Source organism: Dasypus novemcinctus, chromosome 9 (assembly GCF_030445035.2).
Source record: "Dasypus novemcinctus isolate mDasNov1 chromosome 9, mDasNov1.1.hap2, whole genome shotgun sequence".
NCBI lineage: Eukaryota > Metazoa > Chordata > Mammalia > Cingulata > Dasypodidae > Dasypus > Dasypus novemcinctus.
This window is the reverse complement of record NC_080681.1, coordinates 64,258,713-64,277,940: the sequence shown is the minus strand read 5'-3', so window position 1 is coordinate 64,277,940 and position 19,228 is coordinate 64,258,713. Positions and strand designations below refer to the sequence as shown.

General features: G+C 33.7%; 1 protein-coding gene across 4 annotated transcripts in view; it reads left to right on the top strand.

The window, feature by feature from the left end:
* LOC101411077 (leptin receptor) overlaps positions 1-19,228 on the top strand; it is a 115,890-nt gene that overhangs the window by 75,871 nt on the left and 20,791 nt on the right. For all 4 annotated transcript variants that reach the window (XR_009187187.2, XM_058303424.2, XM_058303425.2 and 1 more), the window contains exons 7-12: positions 3,378-3,514; positions 6,372-6,516; positions 11,315-11,605; positions 11,764-11,881; positions 14,093-14,292; positions 17,519-17,667. Coding sequence is in view for 3 of the 4 variants with exons in the window: in XM_058303424.2 (XP_058159407.1) it covers positions 3,378-3,514; positions 6,372-6,516; positions 11,315-11,605; positions 11,764-11,881; positions 14,093-14,292; positions 17,519-17,667 (1,040 nt within the window). In the remaining variant the exon portion in view is untranslated. The remainder of the gene's footprint in view (positions 1-3,377; positions 3,515-6,371; positions 6,517-11,314; positions 11,606-11,763; positions 11,882-14,092; positions 14,293-17,518; positions 17,668-19,228) is intronic.

Here is a 19,228-nt window from a genome sequence, read left to right as displayed (position 1 = left end):
GATATAACCACCTATATCTGTCATTGCAGCATCATTCAAGACAATGCCAATATCCCAATGCCCCCAGATTACACCTATTTTACCCTCTCCCTCCCTTCAGAACCTGCGGTGGCCACTGCCTCCACATCAGTGATAAAAGTTCTTCCATTGCTAGAATAACAATAAGTCCATAGTAGAATAACAGTAAGTCCACTCTAGTCCATTGTTCATTCCCCAATCCTGAGGGTTCAGGGATGGTGATGCCCACTCCACCTCTAATTGAAAGGGGGAGATATAGCAACTTTTGAATCTGTGTATGGCACCACATTTTTTTTTAAATTTTTTTATTTTTTATTGACTTTGTAATAATATTACATTAAAAATATATATGTGAGGTCCCATTCAACCCCATCCCCCCACCCCCCCCTCTCCCCCCCCCCCCCAACAACACTCGTTCCCATCATCATGACACATCCATTGGATTTGGCACCACATTTTAATATTAGAACTTACAAATAACTTGTCCTCTAGAAATATATTTGTCATCTCTACAACATAATTACAAGGATATCCAAGCAATTCAGTCATGAAATTATACCAGAGGAAAAAAAAATAGCAAAATTATGTTAAGTATCATCTTCTCTTTTTAAAACCAAATCTATCAGGTGATTTTTAGAAGCATTTGGAGCCAATTTGAACTGAATTGCTTTTCAAAATAAAGTTGAGAGAAATTGCTGTGATATACTTTATAAGAACTTGAGAAGAAATTTTGTCTCTTCCTTGAGTGATAATTTTGGGAGAAAATCTTTCCTTATACTTGGGCATATATAGCAATATGTGAAAATTGTAGGTGACATGAAAGTAATAATGGGATGGTGTGATGGAGACTGTCAGAATGGGGACTATTACTTCAGTTAGAGGTCACAGAAGACCTTTTTCAGAAGGTAGCCTAAGAGCTGAATGAAGAAGAGATAGTCATGCAAATTCCTGAACAACAGATGCTCCACGCAGAAAGAATAGCAAAATAGCAGAGATTTCACAGAATCTCTGAGATGGAGTGAGTTTTGTAGTGTTAAGGAAGGGCCCTGTACTTGAAGTGAATGGAGTTTGAAAATATTAGGAGATGAGGTTGGAGAGCTAGGGCCCAGATCATAGGACAAGATGAAGGTATACAGTTTAGATTTTATTCTAATTGCAATGGAAGCTTTTGAACTAGAAGAGTGATATAATCAGGTGTGAGTGTGTGTGTGTGTATGTGAATGTGTTTGTGTGTGAACGCTACATTGTGGATGAAGAAATAGTGGAGATGGTATGAAGAGGACAATTATAAGAGTCAAAGAAGGGGGCTGAGATAGGAGGCTATTGGAATAGTACAGTTGACCTAGGGTTGTAGCAGTTAATAAGTAAAGAAATGATGAGAATTGGGATCTATTTGGGTAATGGTGCTAACTGGATTTTCTAATAGGTTGGATGTTGGGTGGGAAAGACAGAGCAATCAAAGATAACCCCTATGCTTGGACCTGAGTGGCTGGGTAAATGGTGGTACCAGTTATCGAGATGAAAAAATGGGGGAAGAGTTCTATTTTGGACACACTGAGTTTGATATACCTATTAGAAACTCAAGAGATGCAGTTATATATGAGAGTTTAGAATTCAGGAGAGATACATATTTGGGAGTCATGAGGGATTGTATGAGATCACCCATTTAGGCATAGAAAGATTGAGGGGTGATCAGTGAGAAAGGAGGATTAAAAGAAGAGTGGTGTTCTAGAAGTTGAGTAAAAAGGAGGAGTTGTAGGAGGGAGTGAGTAGTTGTCTGGAATGCTTTTGAGATTTGGAGTGAAATGAACTAAATAATTGACATTGGGTCCTGGCAAAGGGTAGTTACCTTGATAAAAGCAGTTTCATTGGACCAATCAAAGTAGGGAATGAAATGTAAGTAAAGAGAGTAAGTAATGTCAGTTCTTCTGAGGAATATTGTTCTGAAAAGAAGCAGATAGATATATTGGTGTGTCTGGGATTGAGTACATTGGGGATCAAGGGAAAATTACTTTTAGATTTCTAATATTAAAGCATATTTTACACATAAGAAATAAACAATATTTGTAATTTTATTATTTCATTTCTGTTGGTATCTTCATTTATCTTGGTTTGGGCCATGGGAACATAGTAAATTTAACTTATTGTTTCCAGTCTTTAAAATTTAGTTGTCACTATTTTGAAGTCACTAATATTTGTAGTCTGTCATATAAAGTAAAACCTCACAAATTTTGATGAAATGGAAAGGGGGGAAACTATGTCTCAATTCCTGAAATACAGAATGTGAAAAATATTTATATGCCATTTTACTTCTTGAAAATAAAATTCCTATCAGTAAATGTTTTAAAATAATGATTATTCCTATGTACATGAGTAATCTCTGTTAATTGTTAAAAAAACTTGCAACTATAAGAAAATACAAAGAAGAAAATGCATCATCTTTCTGTCTTTTGGCATTATTCCTATTTTTAATACTTTATTTATAACTATCCTCTTTATTTCTTAATTTAACAAACCAGGAATCAAAGTACAGATGTTGTTTAATGAACTTTTTGAAATGTAATAATATGAAACATTTTCAGTATTCTTCTGCAATATCATATTTAATGGCTGTGTAGCTTTCCATTATAGGGATGAATCAAAATTTATTTGATCAATCCTTTATTGTAAGTAAGATGTTTAAATTGTATCTATAACTAGTTTAAATACATAGGCACACAATTTTATACATAAATATATATACATACGTAAATACACACACATATACATTTGAACTCAGAATTCATCCCGTTAGGCTAAGAAACCACATTCCTATTTCTAGTAACAAGACAGCACCTGCCAAGGCTGCATTTATTGCATGGAAAATACTCATGCCATGGGTTGAGTAGGTCTAGATTGTTGCCATTCAAAGTTAATAGATTGGCTGAATTTTGGAAAGTTGTATGCATGGCATTTTCCAAATAAAATTCTGCAATATGCTTTTTCCTTCTTACCTGCTAAAACAAAGGAGGTGGGTCAGGACAAGGCTTAAAAAAAGTCTGAGAAATGCTGAGTTAAATAAAGTTAGAAAGATTTTTATAACAGAAATTCACATTTATTAAAATAATCTCATTTTACTGATTTATATTTTTGCCATTTTGAGGAATGAAATAAAGTTGTATGAATTGCTATGAAAAGGCACAAGGAATAGATCCAATATTATAGTTTGGTTTAGGTTCTGTAATTAGCCCTTGAATAAGATCATATTTTAAGTAGTTGAAAGGAGAGGATATGCTGAAAATTCACTGTGACATCATTTTACTCAGACATGATTATCACGAAATTTGCTTGTTTTAAAAGTATTCTTTTTCTTTCTTAAGTGAAACCTGATCCGCCATTAGTTTTGCACGTGGAAATCACAGACAGTGGTGAATTAAAGATTTCTTGGTCCAGTCCAACATTGCTACCATTTCAACTTCAATATCAAGTGAAATATTCAGAGAATTCTACAACAAAGGTAAGTGTAGTGAGTATTTTTAAATAAATATAATTACAAATTTGGAAGCATTTAAAGTATAGACTCCTTTAAGTCCCATAAAAAAATGCCCTCTGCATATTAAATGTACATGATCCTTCTAGAAATAAGTTATAGTTTAATATTATGCCACTGGCTTTCATTGAAGATCAACATAGGAAATGACCGAATGAATAACATTTCTGCATCTTCTGTGAAACAGTTTATAAAAATTGCTTCATATTAATATCTTTTATAGAGAGAGCCATATATTTTATATATTGAGAAGCACAATAAATTCCTCCCAGAATATAGAGCAAGAAAAAGTTTCTCTTCCAAAAAAGTTTATATATATTAGAATGATCTATCATCTATCTATCTATCTATCTATCTATCTATCTATCTATCTATCTATCTATCTGTCTGTCTGTCTGTCTATCTACCTATCTATCTAATCATCTATAATCATCTATCTGTATCTATCAGTCATTCAGTCTCTTTACACAGACACAGACAAACATATCTATCTATCTATCTATCTATCTATCTATCTATCTATCTATCTGTCTATCTACCTATCTATCTAATCATCTATAATCATCTATCTGTATCTATCAGTCATTCAGTCTCTTTACACAGACACACAAAAACATATATTTAAATATATGGCTTCATGGCTACATGAAATCTATTTACAAAAATTTGAATTCTGAATTATAATTTCTCACCTACAGACCTCTTATTTCTGATTTTACATTTCATCCTTCATTTTTATTGCTCAATATATTTGTTCACATGCAATGAATGCATTGTCAAGTCCTTTTTATAATTCATTAAGTGATTACTGAGCACCTCCTGGTTGCCAGGAATTGTTTTACTAGCATCAGGATAACTAGTAGAAGTGGGATAGAAGTAGATAAGAGCATTTGGAAATCCTGGTGGGTAATTGTGGGTTATAATATTAAATGGAGGTCAGCATTGGCCTTATTGAGAGGGTGACATTTGAGCAAGGATTTGAAGGAGATGATGACCTCATAGGCCATGCACAGACTTTAGCACTTTACATTTTGAAACTAGGTTTTATACATTTTAGAGGTAAATATAAACAAGTATAGATAAATATAGACTGTTCTCTTAGGAATTTGAGCTTTAAGAGCATGTTTTGGGGAGCGGATGTGGCTTAAGTGGTTGAGTGCCTGCTTCCCACATGGGAGGTCCTGGGTTCGGTCCCTAGAGCCTCCTAAAAAACAAACAAAAAAGCCAACTAGGAAACAAAGGAAAGAACCAACTCAGGGGAGCAGATGTGGCTTAGTGATTGAGCACCAGCTTCCCACACTGAGGTCCTGGTTCAGTCCCCAGGCCCTGGCTCCCCCTCCCCCCTCAAAAAAGCATGTGTAAAAAATGCAATGGGAATGTTCAAAAACAATGATTTTTTTTTAAACCACTAGGCTGCTTTCTCTTAGGTGTATTCGTAATTTATGAAATAGCAGATTGGTTCATTCCCTGATGTTGTTTCAGGTTTATCCATAATTAATTGACCAGATAAAAATTATTAAGCTTCAGATAGTTTCTTACTTTAAATTAAGAGATTAAGTTTTCCGAATACTAACCAATTCACATGCAATACATGGTTAATGACAGTTATATATTCATGGCTGTTTTTCTGTGCCTTGTGTTTTTCTTAGGAGTGGCCATCTATCTAGCATTAAGAGTTCTTAGAATTTCTTTGAAGGTCTGAGATAAAATATTGGCCAAAAGAACAAATATGGTTCAATTTTAAAAATTATTGGAACATTTAGGAGTGATAAATTGCCCTGTGCTGATATTCCAGTGTGATTTATACCTTTGGACAAGATTCAGCCCAGCAGTCCCCAGGAAACTCTGACTTGTAACTCACAGATCTCATTCGTCTTTCTTAAGCCTCATTAAAAATAATATTATGTAAATCTTTTACATAAGATTTGTTTTCAATTTGGAAAAAATTTAAATTACTGTAGTTGCTGTTTCTGATTGACTGTATACTTCTAGGAAGTGGACTTTTTAGATATGTACTAATTAAAAAAAATGCTTTACTGATGCAAAGAGCATTGTGTTTGGAAGAAGCAAAGTTAAGGTTTCTCTGGACTTCAGTTTCCCTATCTGTAAAAATGGAGATAAAAGGATTTTAAATATGAGTCCTCTGATATTATTTCATTCATTCTTTGTGTTTTTCACCATTTTTAGTCTATATGACTCCCTACAGTCTAAAACATCAGGGAGTCCGATAGCTTTGGAGTGCATGGCTGGAAAACTTCATTTATTCTCTAAGCAATTCTTGGCTATTGGTTGTTGTAGGCAGAATTTGGTTGCATAAATTTTTGTGTTTTTTTTTTTTATCTTGGTCTCTTAGATGTTTTTAATCTGGTTTGTAAATGGTAGTTGATTCATAAGCTGTAGCTTATCAGTTGTTCATACAATTATCCATGCCCTCCTTCTGGGCAACTCTCTTCTAGGAATATTTATAGTTCTAACTCTGCCACTGCACATCTTTTTCTACCATTTGTTATAGACGAAGCAGTGGCTTGAAGTTTCCCACTGACATTAGCTGCACTCTCAAATTTTGAAAGCTTATATATCATTATCAGTCAATTAAAATATTGCTAATTGTTGTAGTAATTTTTTTCTTGGGCCCATAGGCTAGTTAAATGATTAGTTTACAAACATCTGTTATTTGGTCATTGATTTGTGCTTTAATTCCACTGTGGCTAGTGGAATATAAGATTTTAATTATTTGAAATTTGTTGAGACTTGCTTCTGGTGAATTTTGGTAAAGATTCCACATTGACCTGATGCTCTGATGTTTTAAAATAACATTTAACAGGTTGCTGAAACTGCCTTAGCTACGTCCCTGCTAGTAGACAATGTGCTTCCTGGATCTTTATATGAAGTTCAGGTACGGAGCAAGAGACTAGATGGTCCAGGAATCTGGAGTGACTGGAGCGCCCCATATATCTTTACCACACAAGGTAGGTTTTATGTTTTTTAGTATAGTAGCTTCCATTGAAAGAAAAATGTATTAACTGAATTTGCCTTTAGCATATTATGAGTATCTTAAATTTTGTAGCATTAAACCAAAAGGGGAAGCAGTATTAACTTTTTATTTAAATTTTGAGCACTTGTTAAAAATAATATTGTAAGAGCTCTTATATTTATGTGCGTCCAGAGAGGAGTCTTGTTTAATTATTTTTTTCTTATTAAGAAGATGAAAAGTTAAAATAAAAGTCACAAATGAACAAATTCAGGACACTACTTGTGTTGATATTTCCTTACTTTATATTTGGAAACTAAATGTATTTATTTGACGTAAAAATTTCAGATATTAAGTTTTTCTTTTTTAATCAAATAGTTTATATGATAAAATTATTTTCACAATAAAACACTGGGTGTTTGAGAATTTTCAACTTCACTTTGCATATTTTAAAAGTTATTTTTCATATAATCATTACCTCAGTTTATTCATACCTGCTTCATTCTGATGTAATGCCATGTTTAACATGAGGCTCAGAAGCCTTAGACTAGTCTTAGCTTTGCCATATGCTAAACTGTGACCATAGTAAAATGCTTAAAGTTTCTTTGGCTGGTTGCCTGATCTATCAGATGGGCAAAACTATTCATTCCCAAACTCACTCAGGTTCACTATGGCTGTATATGGAGACAGCAAGTATGAGATAATAAAACACTAAGCAAATAGTCAATACCTTTAATTAAACAAGTTTTATTTATCATTTATTTACTATTTTACATGTGTAGGTTAGTCAAAAAGCAAATAGCATTAGTGGTTTAAGAGCAGTGATGTTACAGTCTGACAGAATTTTATAGTCTTGGTTCTACTACTTATTGGAAAATTTAACCCTTTTATGCTTCAATTTCCTCATCCATATAAATGGGATGCTTCTGAAAGGACAAAATGAAATCATGCCCATAAAGTGCTTACCACAGCGCCTGGCCCTTAGTAAGCACTCAGTAAATATTAGCTATTTTCATAGCTATGAATCCACAATCTCAATATTCAAAATTTCAAAGTCTAGTGAGGCTGAGAGTTTGACATGATAAGCAACCAATTGCTTAGCACAAGTAAAATCATGAGAAGTGCTAAATAAAGTACTAATTAACAAAAACAATTTTGTGTGAACAGATAGAGAAGACATTAATTTATCACCTCTATTCCTCAAATTTAGTTTTGAATTTTTCTTTCTCTAAGGAAGGCTAAATCTCTTATCTTCACTTAGGTATATTTGATTAATAGATCTTATTGACTAGCAGAGTACTATGTAGTGTGGAGTAAATTAACAATGCAAAATTTCAAAGAATGTCTTGCTTGAAGGATTTTATGTAGTAGAAAGGGGTAAGAAGGGGCTGGAAAAGAGGGAAGTTCTGCATCTGAAGTAGAAGGCACAGCCCCTACCCCTGCCTGTGGCCCTGCCTCCTATTTTCACCTTTTGATGAAATGTTTCTTTCTCTTCCACAGTAAAGTGGTTTCATTCTTTACCATTTTCTTTTTCTTTTAATTAGATCTTAAACTGTGCTCTTTATGACGAAGAGAGTTCTAAAAGAATGAATGTGGTTTTTCAGTTTGCTAGGATTCAAGAGTTATTCTTTGCAGTATTATGTATTCAGTTGGATTGAGATGAGAAGTTTTAATCCAATAAAACCTAACAGTTATTTTAGTTAAATGTTTCACCTAATAGTTTATTTTGGATTGTTCATCTTAGATGTTTAAGCCTTTGTACAGATACATTTCATGTTCTAGTTTTGTTTTATTTTATACAAAAATCTTTTGTACTGCTGTTACTTTCCTAATTCAACTTTTTAATATCTATAGAATTAAATTTGCTTGGTTTCTTAATATGTCAGATCATATTTTATGCTTTCATATGCAATATAATTAAATTTATTAAGATATACTATAAAACACATAAACACATATATATGCCCTTCCATATGCAAATATTTGATGTTTGTTGAAGTTAATTGTTTTAGCTTGCTAAACCAGAAATGGATTGGCTTTTACCCTGGGGATCTACTAATTTATGAGCTTACAGTTCTGAAGCAGTGAGGGTATCCAAATCAAGGTATCATCAGAGATGCTTTCTCCCCAAGCTGCAGCTCTGGGCAACCAGGCCTGTGCCCATGTCATCTCTCCCCTCTCCTCTGGGCCTCATTGCTTTCAGTTTCTGGCTAAAATGGCTTCCTCTCAGCTTCTGTGTTCTGTTAATTTCAGCCTCTGGGTTCCTCTTGATCTCTGCAGGATTTTTCTGGGTCTGTGCCTTTTTATTTCTCCATATATAAAGGACTCCAGTAGGAGGATTAAGACCCATTCTGGGTCATGGAATCTAATCATAGGCCCTTAACTGAAGTAATTTAATCTAAAGGTCCCACCAACAATATGGTTACAGGCACAGGAATGGAGTAACACTAAGAGCATGATTTTCTGGGGCCCACGAAAGCATCAAACTGCTACAATAATTTAATAAAGATAAATATGTGTTTTTTAGAAAAGAAACTTTGACATTTTATTTGCTCCTACAACGTCCAACATATTAACACTAACAGTGAGCCCTTATTCACCACTCAGATGTCCCTCTAGTTAATATAGACTTCCCAAAGAGAAAAACCTGAAAATAACTAAAAAATGCATCTAGAGAGTGAGCAAATTATCTGTCACAAAGGGCAGAATTTGTTTGTTTAGCATTGGGTGTGAAGTTATACTGAATGCCAAGTTTCAACAAACGTGCATAGCTAAAAGGACACAAACAGATATTTGCACACCGATGTTCATAGCGACATTATTCACAATTGCTAAAAGATGGAAACTACCTAAGTGTCTGTCAACTGATGAATGGATAAACAAGATGCTGTATATTCATATGATGGAATAATACTCAGCTGTAAGAAGAAATCAATCAGGGAAGCACACGACAACATGGTGGTACTTGAGGGTATTAGGTTGAGTGAAATAAGCTGACACCAAAGGATGAATATTGTATGGTCTCACTGATATGAACCAAATACAATGAGTAGACTTATAGAGTTGGACTATGAAATGTAGGTTGGGTGGGAGAAGGAGTGTGGGATGAGAAGCAGGAGATGATGCCGGATGTATGTAGAATGTTTAATAAGGTCAAATGTAAATATGTGGTAATAGTTGGACTTGATGGTAACACATAATGGATTAATTTATGGATATGATTGTGGCTGAAATGAGTAGTTTAGGGAGATTCATGTTGTTGGGGAACAGCTATAGGATAATATTGGTAATGTATAAAAATGATTTTGGAAATAGGTGCGGATTGTGGTTAATAATATAAATATAGGAATAGGTGTTGAGAATGTGGTGATACATGGGAAAAATTTAGCTAATGTAATTTATGGCCTATAGTTAACAACAGCATTGTAATGTTTTTGTAGCAAAAGCAAAGAAGGTAATATATTAATTCTAAAGGTAAGAAAATAATACAGGGTTTGGTTTTGTGAGATATGAATACAATCAAGCAGTTTTTTTTCCTTTTCTTCATTTTTTTTCATTAATAAGGAGACCTTGACTTTGTCATTTAACTAATCTGTGTTCTTCTGTGTATCTTTCTGAACATGAGAGGAACAACTGAGTTAGCATATGGAATTAGATGAGAAAGAGCTTTTGAGGAGTAATGTTTCCATAACTTGAGCTGCCTTTTTCTGTTCATTTTTGTGAATTTGAAATACAGTTTTAATTTAAAAAACAAGCAAACAAACCTGCATAGCTTAAATGCCACTGAGTGGTTAACAGTTGACTAGAGGGGGGAAGACAGAAACTCAACAAATAGAAAACAGACTTCGGACACCAAGAGTAGAGACAAAAACTCCTACACATTCTAGGAGTTCCTAAGTGCATTTCACTATTACAGTATTGTCTCTGTAATGATGATCTTGAATCAAAACTATGACATTTAGTTAGGCTAAAAATTCCCTGTGAAATAATAATAATAATAGGTGACATTTAAAAGGTGCTTCCTGTGATTCAAGCACCGTTCTAAGTGTTTTACAGATACTGTCATTTTATCCTTGCAACAGCCCTATGAGATAGGTACTATTACTCCTATTTTATAGATAATAAAATTGAGGTACAGAGAGATTAAGTAACTTGTAAAAAGTCACACAATTACAAAGTAGTAGAATTGGCTGTCTGATTCCAGAGCCCATGTTTTTAACTACTAATAAGGCAGATAAGTGTATAATGTATAACTAAACACGATTTCTGGTGGCACTGAAAATTGTCATTCTCAAAGCAAGTAAGCAGTAAGTTTTCATTATGGACTACATTTTTTGGAACTCCTCATTTCCTTGATGATATCTGGTAAATATCTTTTAATTAAATTTTTTAACCTATAAGTTAACAAGTGATATCTCCTCTTTATAGCATATTTTATAGAGGAACGGATGTAACTCAGTAGTTGAGTGCCTGCTTCCCATATACAAGGTCCCAGGTTCAATCCCTGGTACCGCCTAAAAAAAAAAAGCATATTTTATGAAGACTAAGGCTTTTTGTTGGGGAGTTATTGGAGATACTCAGGGATACTTAAGCCCCTTGGAATGGCAGTGCTTGGGACGCTAAGTAAACTATACAAGAACAGGCAATTACAGAGTTATTCCATCACTTAGTGTACCTGCTTTATTTTTGGCAATGTAATCCTAGAATGTGTTGTGATTCTTTTTTACATGGTATAAATTGCTTCAGTGATGTTTTCTGTCTTCATCTAATATCATGCCTTCCTTCCCCCATTACAGATGTCATATACTTCCCACCTAAAATTCTGACAACTGTTGGTTCTAACGTTTCTTTTCAATGCGTCTATAAAAATGAAAACAAGGTAGTTCCCGCAGAAAAGATTGTTTGGTGGATGAATTTAGCTGAGAAAATTCCTCAAAGCCAGTATAATGTTATGAGTGACCATGTTAGCAAAGTTACTCTTCACAATGTGAATGCAACCATACCTCGAGGAAAGTTCACCTACAATGCTGTGTACTGCTGCAATGAACGTGAATGTCACCATCGCTATGCTGAGTTGTATGTGCTTGGTAAGAATACTGACGTTTCGTTTATTTATAATGAGATACATTTTCATTATGGACCCTACCCTATGTTAGAGTCCCATTTAAGATGTAAGGAAATCTTTTTCATTCAAAGATTGTTGGTGTTTTTGCTTTATATTAATGTTTTAATGTGTTTTAAATAGATGTCAATATCAAAATATCATGTGAAACTGATGGATACTTAAGTAAAATGACTTGCAGATGGTCAACCAATACAATGCCATCACTTGTGGGAAGTACTTTGCAGTTGAGGTATCGTAGGTATGTATTATTTCTGCAGTTTTAATTTTCTGGGGATAATTTGAGATAAAAGTTTTCTGTAGAACTATTACCATAACAGTAATCTTGTAGAATTTTTTTTCCTGAGAGGATGAGAGAATATATATAACTGGGAGATTTTTGAGGGATTAAATAAACTGGTGATTCTTGAAAAAGGGAACCACTTGAGGTAAAAAAATTATATATATATAAAATTTATTTTTTACCTCAGATTATTTTTTCCTGACAAATAATACTCCACAATTGCATTTTAGCTCTTGCATGAAATCCAAGAAAAATTAGTATATATATATTTTAATCTGATTTGCAGATTTGATTAGAGAAGAATATAGAGGATTATAAAAATAATATCATTGAGTTTAAGATAATATTTTGGAAAAAAGAGGTACAGACACAAAGATTGTAAGGGATAATATGAATGGTTTTTTAGAACTAGGTGAGAGTATTTAATAAAGAAACACTTAATAGTTAACAAGGAGTAATGGATTCTAATAGGGAGTAATTTAGGCTTGTTTATATTTACCCTTGCCTGTTTTAAAAATAATTCAAGGCCATTGTCTTCCTATAGCATTCTCCTTATCTCTACAAACATTTTTATCTAAAATAATCTCACTCTTGATGAGGAAAAGATAGGTATCTTTTAATTTTTCAAATATCCCATGGTGGTTTTCAAGTATGTGTACTGCTCTTAAACACTATGCCCCAGTTTGTGTTTGTATTGGAGACTTAAAATTTTGTAAAATGTGTGTTCATTTATTCTTAAAATCTAAATTTTCTACTTGAAAAATAAATCCTCTCCCCAACTACTGTGACCTGAGTTCTATTCTTAAAGTCACCAGTTCATTCTTATGTAGTATTTGGGGGAAAAAATGGGGCTATTTCTGTGCTTCTCTAATGGAAATAATAGCTGCCTTCATCCTACCTGATATGAGTACTTTTAAATCAATAGAATGTCCATGGAATGCCATTTTACTTTCATTTTTCCTTTCTTTCCATGGCATTTTCACATTAAAAGAGGTGTTTGTGGACTATTACATAAGCTGTGTGCCTCATTTATCTTACATACATTTGCAGAAGAACCATGTATTTTGCTCTACATAGTTGGGCAAGTTTCTTAATTCCCTAAGTTTCCTTATCTGTAAAATGGAGAGAATAATAGGACTTACAGGGTTTCTGTGAGAATTAAGTGACATAATTCATTTAATTATAATTAATGATATAATTCATCATAGAAAACATTCACTAAATGGCTTTTGCTGTCAAGATGATAATGATGCTCACCTTTGGGTTTCAAGTGGATATTACTGTGCTTCTTATTTTCACCCTCACTTTTCTCCACCCATCACCACTCATTTACAGACACAGACACACACAGGTCAATAACTAATTTTTGAGGAAAAAAAGTTGTCACAAAAAAACAGGAAAGAAAGACAGAAGGATATAGATTTTTAATCTCTTTCTACTTCCTTCCTCCCATTCCCTTTAGAAACAGTAACTGTTACTTTAGCCATTTAAATATCATATTAAGCACAAATAGTGGCAGAAGGGTTATTTCAAAGAAGTGGGAAAATGCTTTGTATATTTTAGGGTAGAGTGTTGGTTGAGGCTCACTTATAAAAATATTTTCTTAATTTTCTTCTTGAAGAAAATGAGTAATGTATGGCTGTATAGTTCATATATATCCAGGTTTGGTATTATTTTAATTGAACTAGAACATATTAGGGCACTGTCAGGCTATAATTTACTGCTGATTACTGTAAATTATAATTTGTGGTGGAATTTATTCCTCCAATTCATATGTAAGGAATTTATTTATTCCCTCCCACCCCATCTCTGCAATGCCCCATTACTACTTTTGATCTATTTTACGACTTACGTTATATTACATATACTTTCAAAATATTGTAGGTTTAATATCTAACTGGATCATTAACTTCTTGTTAGAGCAATGTCTTTTAATTCGTTTGGTTTCTCAGTGTCTAATAAAATATTTAATAAAATTTACTTACTGTCTATTTTTATGGAAAGACATAACTTTGTGATATAGCTGTGCATTCAAACATGTTGTTCTAATAAGAACACTTTTATGTTATTATTAAAAGCTGTATCCATTTAAACAGCAAAGGCAGAATTCTCAAAAAACCTTATTTTATTAATGCTGTGTAATAATTGATTATTTTCCTATCTTTTAAGGCGCGGCCTTTACTGTTTTAATAGTCCATCTATTCATCCCATATCTGAACCCAAAGATTGCCATTTGAAGAGCGATGGTTTTTATGAATGCGTATTTCAGCCAATCTTTCTGTTATCCGGCTATACAATGTGGATTAGGATCAATCATGCTTTGGGTTCACTTGACTCTCCACCAGCATGTTTTACTCCTGAGTCCGTGGGTATGTCAACTGTGTTGCACTCTTCCTTTTTTATTAGTAGATTTGGATGCATATTGATTCAGGGTTACTGTTGTATTCTACCATTTTCTGATCACACTAGATTTTGAAAGAATATTTTTCCACTTTATGGTGGAATTGAGAAGACAATCAGACTTAGAAAGTTTTGCAGTTTGATTTTATTTTAAACTACTTATTGTACACCTTTTGGCAACAGAAATATTTTCAGTGTGCTATTAATACGATGAATTCTTTCAGTCACCGTGAAGTTATTCTAAATAATAGATGAATTCTTTTGGTCACTGTTTGAGTGAAATTTAGTAAAGCTATTCTAAATAGTGCACTACTCTGTGTCTTTCTTGCAGGGTACTTATGCAAGTATCTGGATTTTCAAAATATCTTTAGAGAAGTTGCGGGCCTACAGAACAGCCCTATAAAACACAGGAGTCCCATACCACCCTATTATTAACACCTTGCATTGGAGTGGTACATTTGTTACAATTGATGAAAGCACATCTTTATAATTGTACTGTTAACTGTAGTCCATGGTTTAACTTAGGGCTCACTGTTTGTGTAGTACAGTTCCATGGATATTTTTTTCTTTTAATTTTTATTCTGTTACCATATATATAACCTAACATTTCCCTCTTTTAACCATGTTCAGATATTTTTTCAGTGCTGTTCATTATATTCACAATGTCGTGCTACCATCTCCACCATCCATTCTGGAGGTCTTTGTAACCTGAACAGCTGTAACCCAAGGCTTTGAATTTATGAACGCATGTAGGGAAATGGAGGCTTTCATAATAACTAAAGTGAAATGAAGAAAAGAAAATAGACAAGAAGGATGACATTTAAAATGTTTAAAATATTGTTCTCATAACATCTTTTTGCATCAAAGCTATCAAAATAAAGGAACTCTTGGAAAATTTGATATATTCCTCCACTATTGCGAAATCTTTGAGAAATGACCCATTTATGATTGTGCAGCAGAAATGAAAGAATGTCTTTTTGTGTTAGAAACTATTTTGGGGGAAAATTACACCAAAATCAGTATTTGATTCATTAGTTTTCCACATAATTAATACACACCTGAATTCAAGCTTATATTTTGTCAAATTTTTAGATTTCTGTTTCAATATTAAGTCCCTATCAATTCAGTCCTCTCCCCCACTATTTATTTTTGTTCCATTTTAAGTGACTTTACTTGTGAAGCACTTTCCTGGAACTAAATGTCCTAGAATAGCAAAGAACCCTCCTGTGCTTCCACACAAACATACAGAGACATACACTCATGTGAAATACATGACAGATGCAACATGGATTCAGTACCATATGCTATCTGAATAACCTGTGTAATGTTCTTCTCAGAACTATTTGAAGAGTGTAAATTGGACTTATAACACCTACTTAGTAGTAGAAAGAAATGTGGAGATTCAACTTTGGAATCCAAATGCTAGTTCTACCTCTTCCTAACTTTGTAAACTTGCAGTGGTACCATAAAGTGCTCTGTGTTTGTCTTATCACCCATAAAATGGGAATAGCTTCTCCTGCCTTCCCAGCATGGCCATTGTGGGATCACTTAGACTGTGGTGCTTCAAAGCATAGTTTCTTCAAACTAGATGTTTACGGAATGTATCAATATGATTCATTCAAGTACAGTGACATATAAAATTCTTGCTGTCTCTAGAATTTTGCTACTTCCTTTCATGAGAGGAATTCTCTTTCTAAGTGATGAAACACATATTGCCTTACTAGGTTGATGAATGCTTTCTTGGTCTCTGAAGAATTGAGTAATCATGAGAAACTGAGTAATAATGAAAAAGTTTGGTTGTTTTGGAATGAATGGTCTATAATATTATTGCTGGCTGCTTAAAAATAATAAAAAAATACTCTACAAAACAATTTTAAAAATACTGTACAAAGAGGAGACCACATATTTACACAGTGGTGGTTTTTGGCAAGGGAGAGTTGGAAGGAGAAAATGATAGCAGACACCCATATTGTGCAAATCCAGGTATTATTTATTCCCTATGAATCCTAATGATGTTAAGATTTATAGGACATAGGAAATACATCTATATTGTATATATACATCAAGGAGGTAGACCTAAGGATCTCTTAGATGGTTCTCTATCCATTCTTCCTACATAGAGTATCCATATTTGATGTTAGTTATGGTCTGGATTATCTGGAGTTTTAAAAAAACTATTTGTTTCATACAATTAGCCCTTTGGCTTTCCTTTTTGCCATATCAGTTGTTTGCAGCATCCCCTGGCCAAGGGCCATCTTTCAATTTGGACTGTCCACTGGCAGGGTGATAGACAAAGTGATTACCTTATAAGCACGGCAGGACTACTGACCATTCAAGCCACAATCCTGGAGGCCTTCTGCTGTTCCAGGAATTAAGCTTTTAGTTGCTGACTCATAAGCAGGTGATAAGGGGATTGATGTGAGAGGGGTCTGGAGGGGGTATTCTCAGGGAAACAGCTCTTTGCCATTTGGTGTGGAAGCACCCAGACATTTTAACAACAGGTTTGCCCATACTAACTGAATATCTACCCTCCTGATTGGAATCCTCCACTCTTATTGCAGGTAACGAAGACATGACTATGAAAGTGTGATTCTGCATTGTGAAGTTGATGCTAGGAGTTAGGAAGTACAGGGTACAGATTTACATGTTGTGCTTGGGCTTGGAGACTTTTAGTTTCACAAACAATTCAAGTTTCCATGCTGTCTTATATTATTAAGAAAGGTGGCCTCTCAAAGTGAAAAAAAAAAAAAAAAAACTTGGGAGAAAAGTTATGTAGTGAATATAAACCTAAGATGAACTGTTGACTTTTATCTCTGAGAGTAGTAGCATAAACAGGTGATAGGAAAGCAAAAGATAACCATTTTTGTTGCATTTCTGTGGCTTTAACCTTAAGCCTTTAAACATGTCTTGCAGGTGTGTGTGTGTATCTATTTTTTTTCATCTCAATCAGATTTTACAGATGGCAGTTTTTACAGACGGCAGTTGTGACATGGAAATACACAGGTGTTTTCAGTTAACCTCTCTCTTTGTATCACAAAGTTATAGGAGATCAAATAAGTTAATGAATGAGAAAGTTTTGAAAAAGACTTATTGGTTTATAAAGATTAAAACATTTTTGCTTTATATATGTAAGGTTTTAAAAACATGATTACTGTTTAAGTAACTGTTACATACTACTGTTTTTAAAATTTGTAGTGAAACCACTGCCTCCATCCAGTGTGAAAGCAGAAATTACTGTAAATGTTGGATTATTGAAAATATCTTGGGAAAAACCAGCCTTACCAGAGAATGACCTTCAGTTCCAGATTCGTTATGGCTTAAGTGGAAAGGAAGTACAATGGAAGGTATCTAGAAATCTCTTCAGTTTGCCTCACTAAATGTTATTTCTTATAATGTTTAACACGAGATATAGTACATCAAATTTATTTTATTGGCATAAAAATATATCATTCATGTATCTTGTAGCTATTTTTGTTAAAACAAATAGGTTGATCTGAATCTAACCTTCTAAGGGGGTTCATCATTTCCCAAAGCATGTTTTACTGAGCCACTGGTCCAGTGAAATGCTCCTTGGTAAAAGGCCAAATAAATTGAGTAAACTCTGTATCCTCCTGATGTGGAGTTGTAGTGTATTACACTTTAACGGTTTGAAGAGGTCCTGCATTAAAGAAACATTTGACTTTATTTTACCCCATGTTTCCCAAACTTGTTTTGCAAAGGAAGCCTTTTTCCTCTAACACCTATTAATATTCTTCAGTATAAATATGTTCAAGTATGTCCACTGGAACACATTTTAGAAGAAGCTGCTTTTATCATACCCTTAGTGGCAGGTGAAGGATATATACAAAGGTCCATATGATGGCTTTTTATGCCAGTTTTCTATGGTAGGCTGCAAAGTCCCAGAAATCAGGAATACTAATTATCTCACTAGATCATAATGGTTTTAACTGAAAGAATGTGACAGTTTATCTTCTTATTCAAGTACATTGAATATCAAGGATGTTCTATGCAAACCCTATTCAACTTAGAATTTTAAGTTCAAATTCTTAAAAGTCTTTGTGGAAAGAGGATTAGTGGCCAAGAATTAGTAGTGGGTTGAAGAGAGGTTGCTAGTAAGCCATAGAGTCCTTATAAAATGCTTCTTAATGGGTTATTTTATGTTTAGTGCTGTTAAACATAAAAACATTAAGCATAAAAATATCAATGGAATTTTACATATCTTAAATTAATAGTAAGTATACTTAATGTATTTTTATTTTTGACCCTGAAGAGATGATTCAGAAGGGAAATGGATTATCCTTGTGAAAGATAGGTCTTTAGGTTCTTTTTCTCCTCCAGCTCATAAATCTCCACACACCCATAATTATTTAAAAGAATTAGGAAAGTTTATGGTGGTATGCATGTGACTTAATAGGCTTATGGGCTGTTTGAGTGTTCAGCCTGTTTTGAAGATAATTGTCATCTCTTTTGAAGAAAGCTTTTTGAAGAAAGTCTTCTACTATAAGATCTTTCAAACTCCTCTATAAGCTTATAAGTAATCATTTAAGCATCTTCTATATATCTTCATAAGCTTAAAATATACTCTTTAGATATGAATTTTTATCAGAGATTTATCGCAGAGGGTTTTGCTTCCCTCCAGTAGACCCATTCCAATTCTGGCAACCTGCTTACTATTCAGCAGAAATGCCTACTGAATAGTGATGAAAATCATCTTCAAACCTGATTGCTCTTCTCAGTTTTTCTTTAGTGGTTGTATTTTTCTCTGCCAAAATGTGGTGATAGAAGGAGAATTTAAACACTTTTGATCACAAGTTCAGGTATTTCTTTCAGTTGTAGTTGGAAACAGAATTTCCCTTCCACAGGTCTTATAGTAATCCTGAGTTAAACATACCCTCCTCTCTTGCT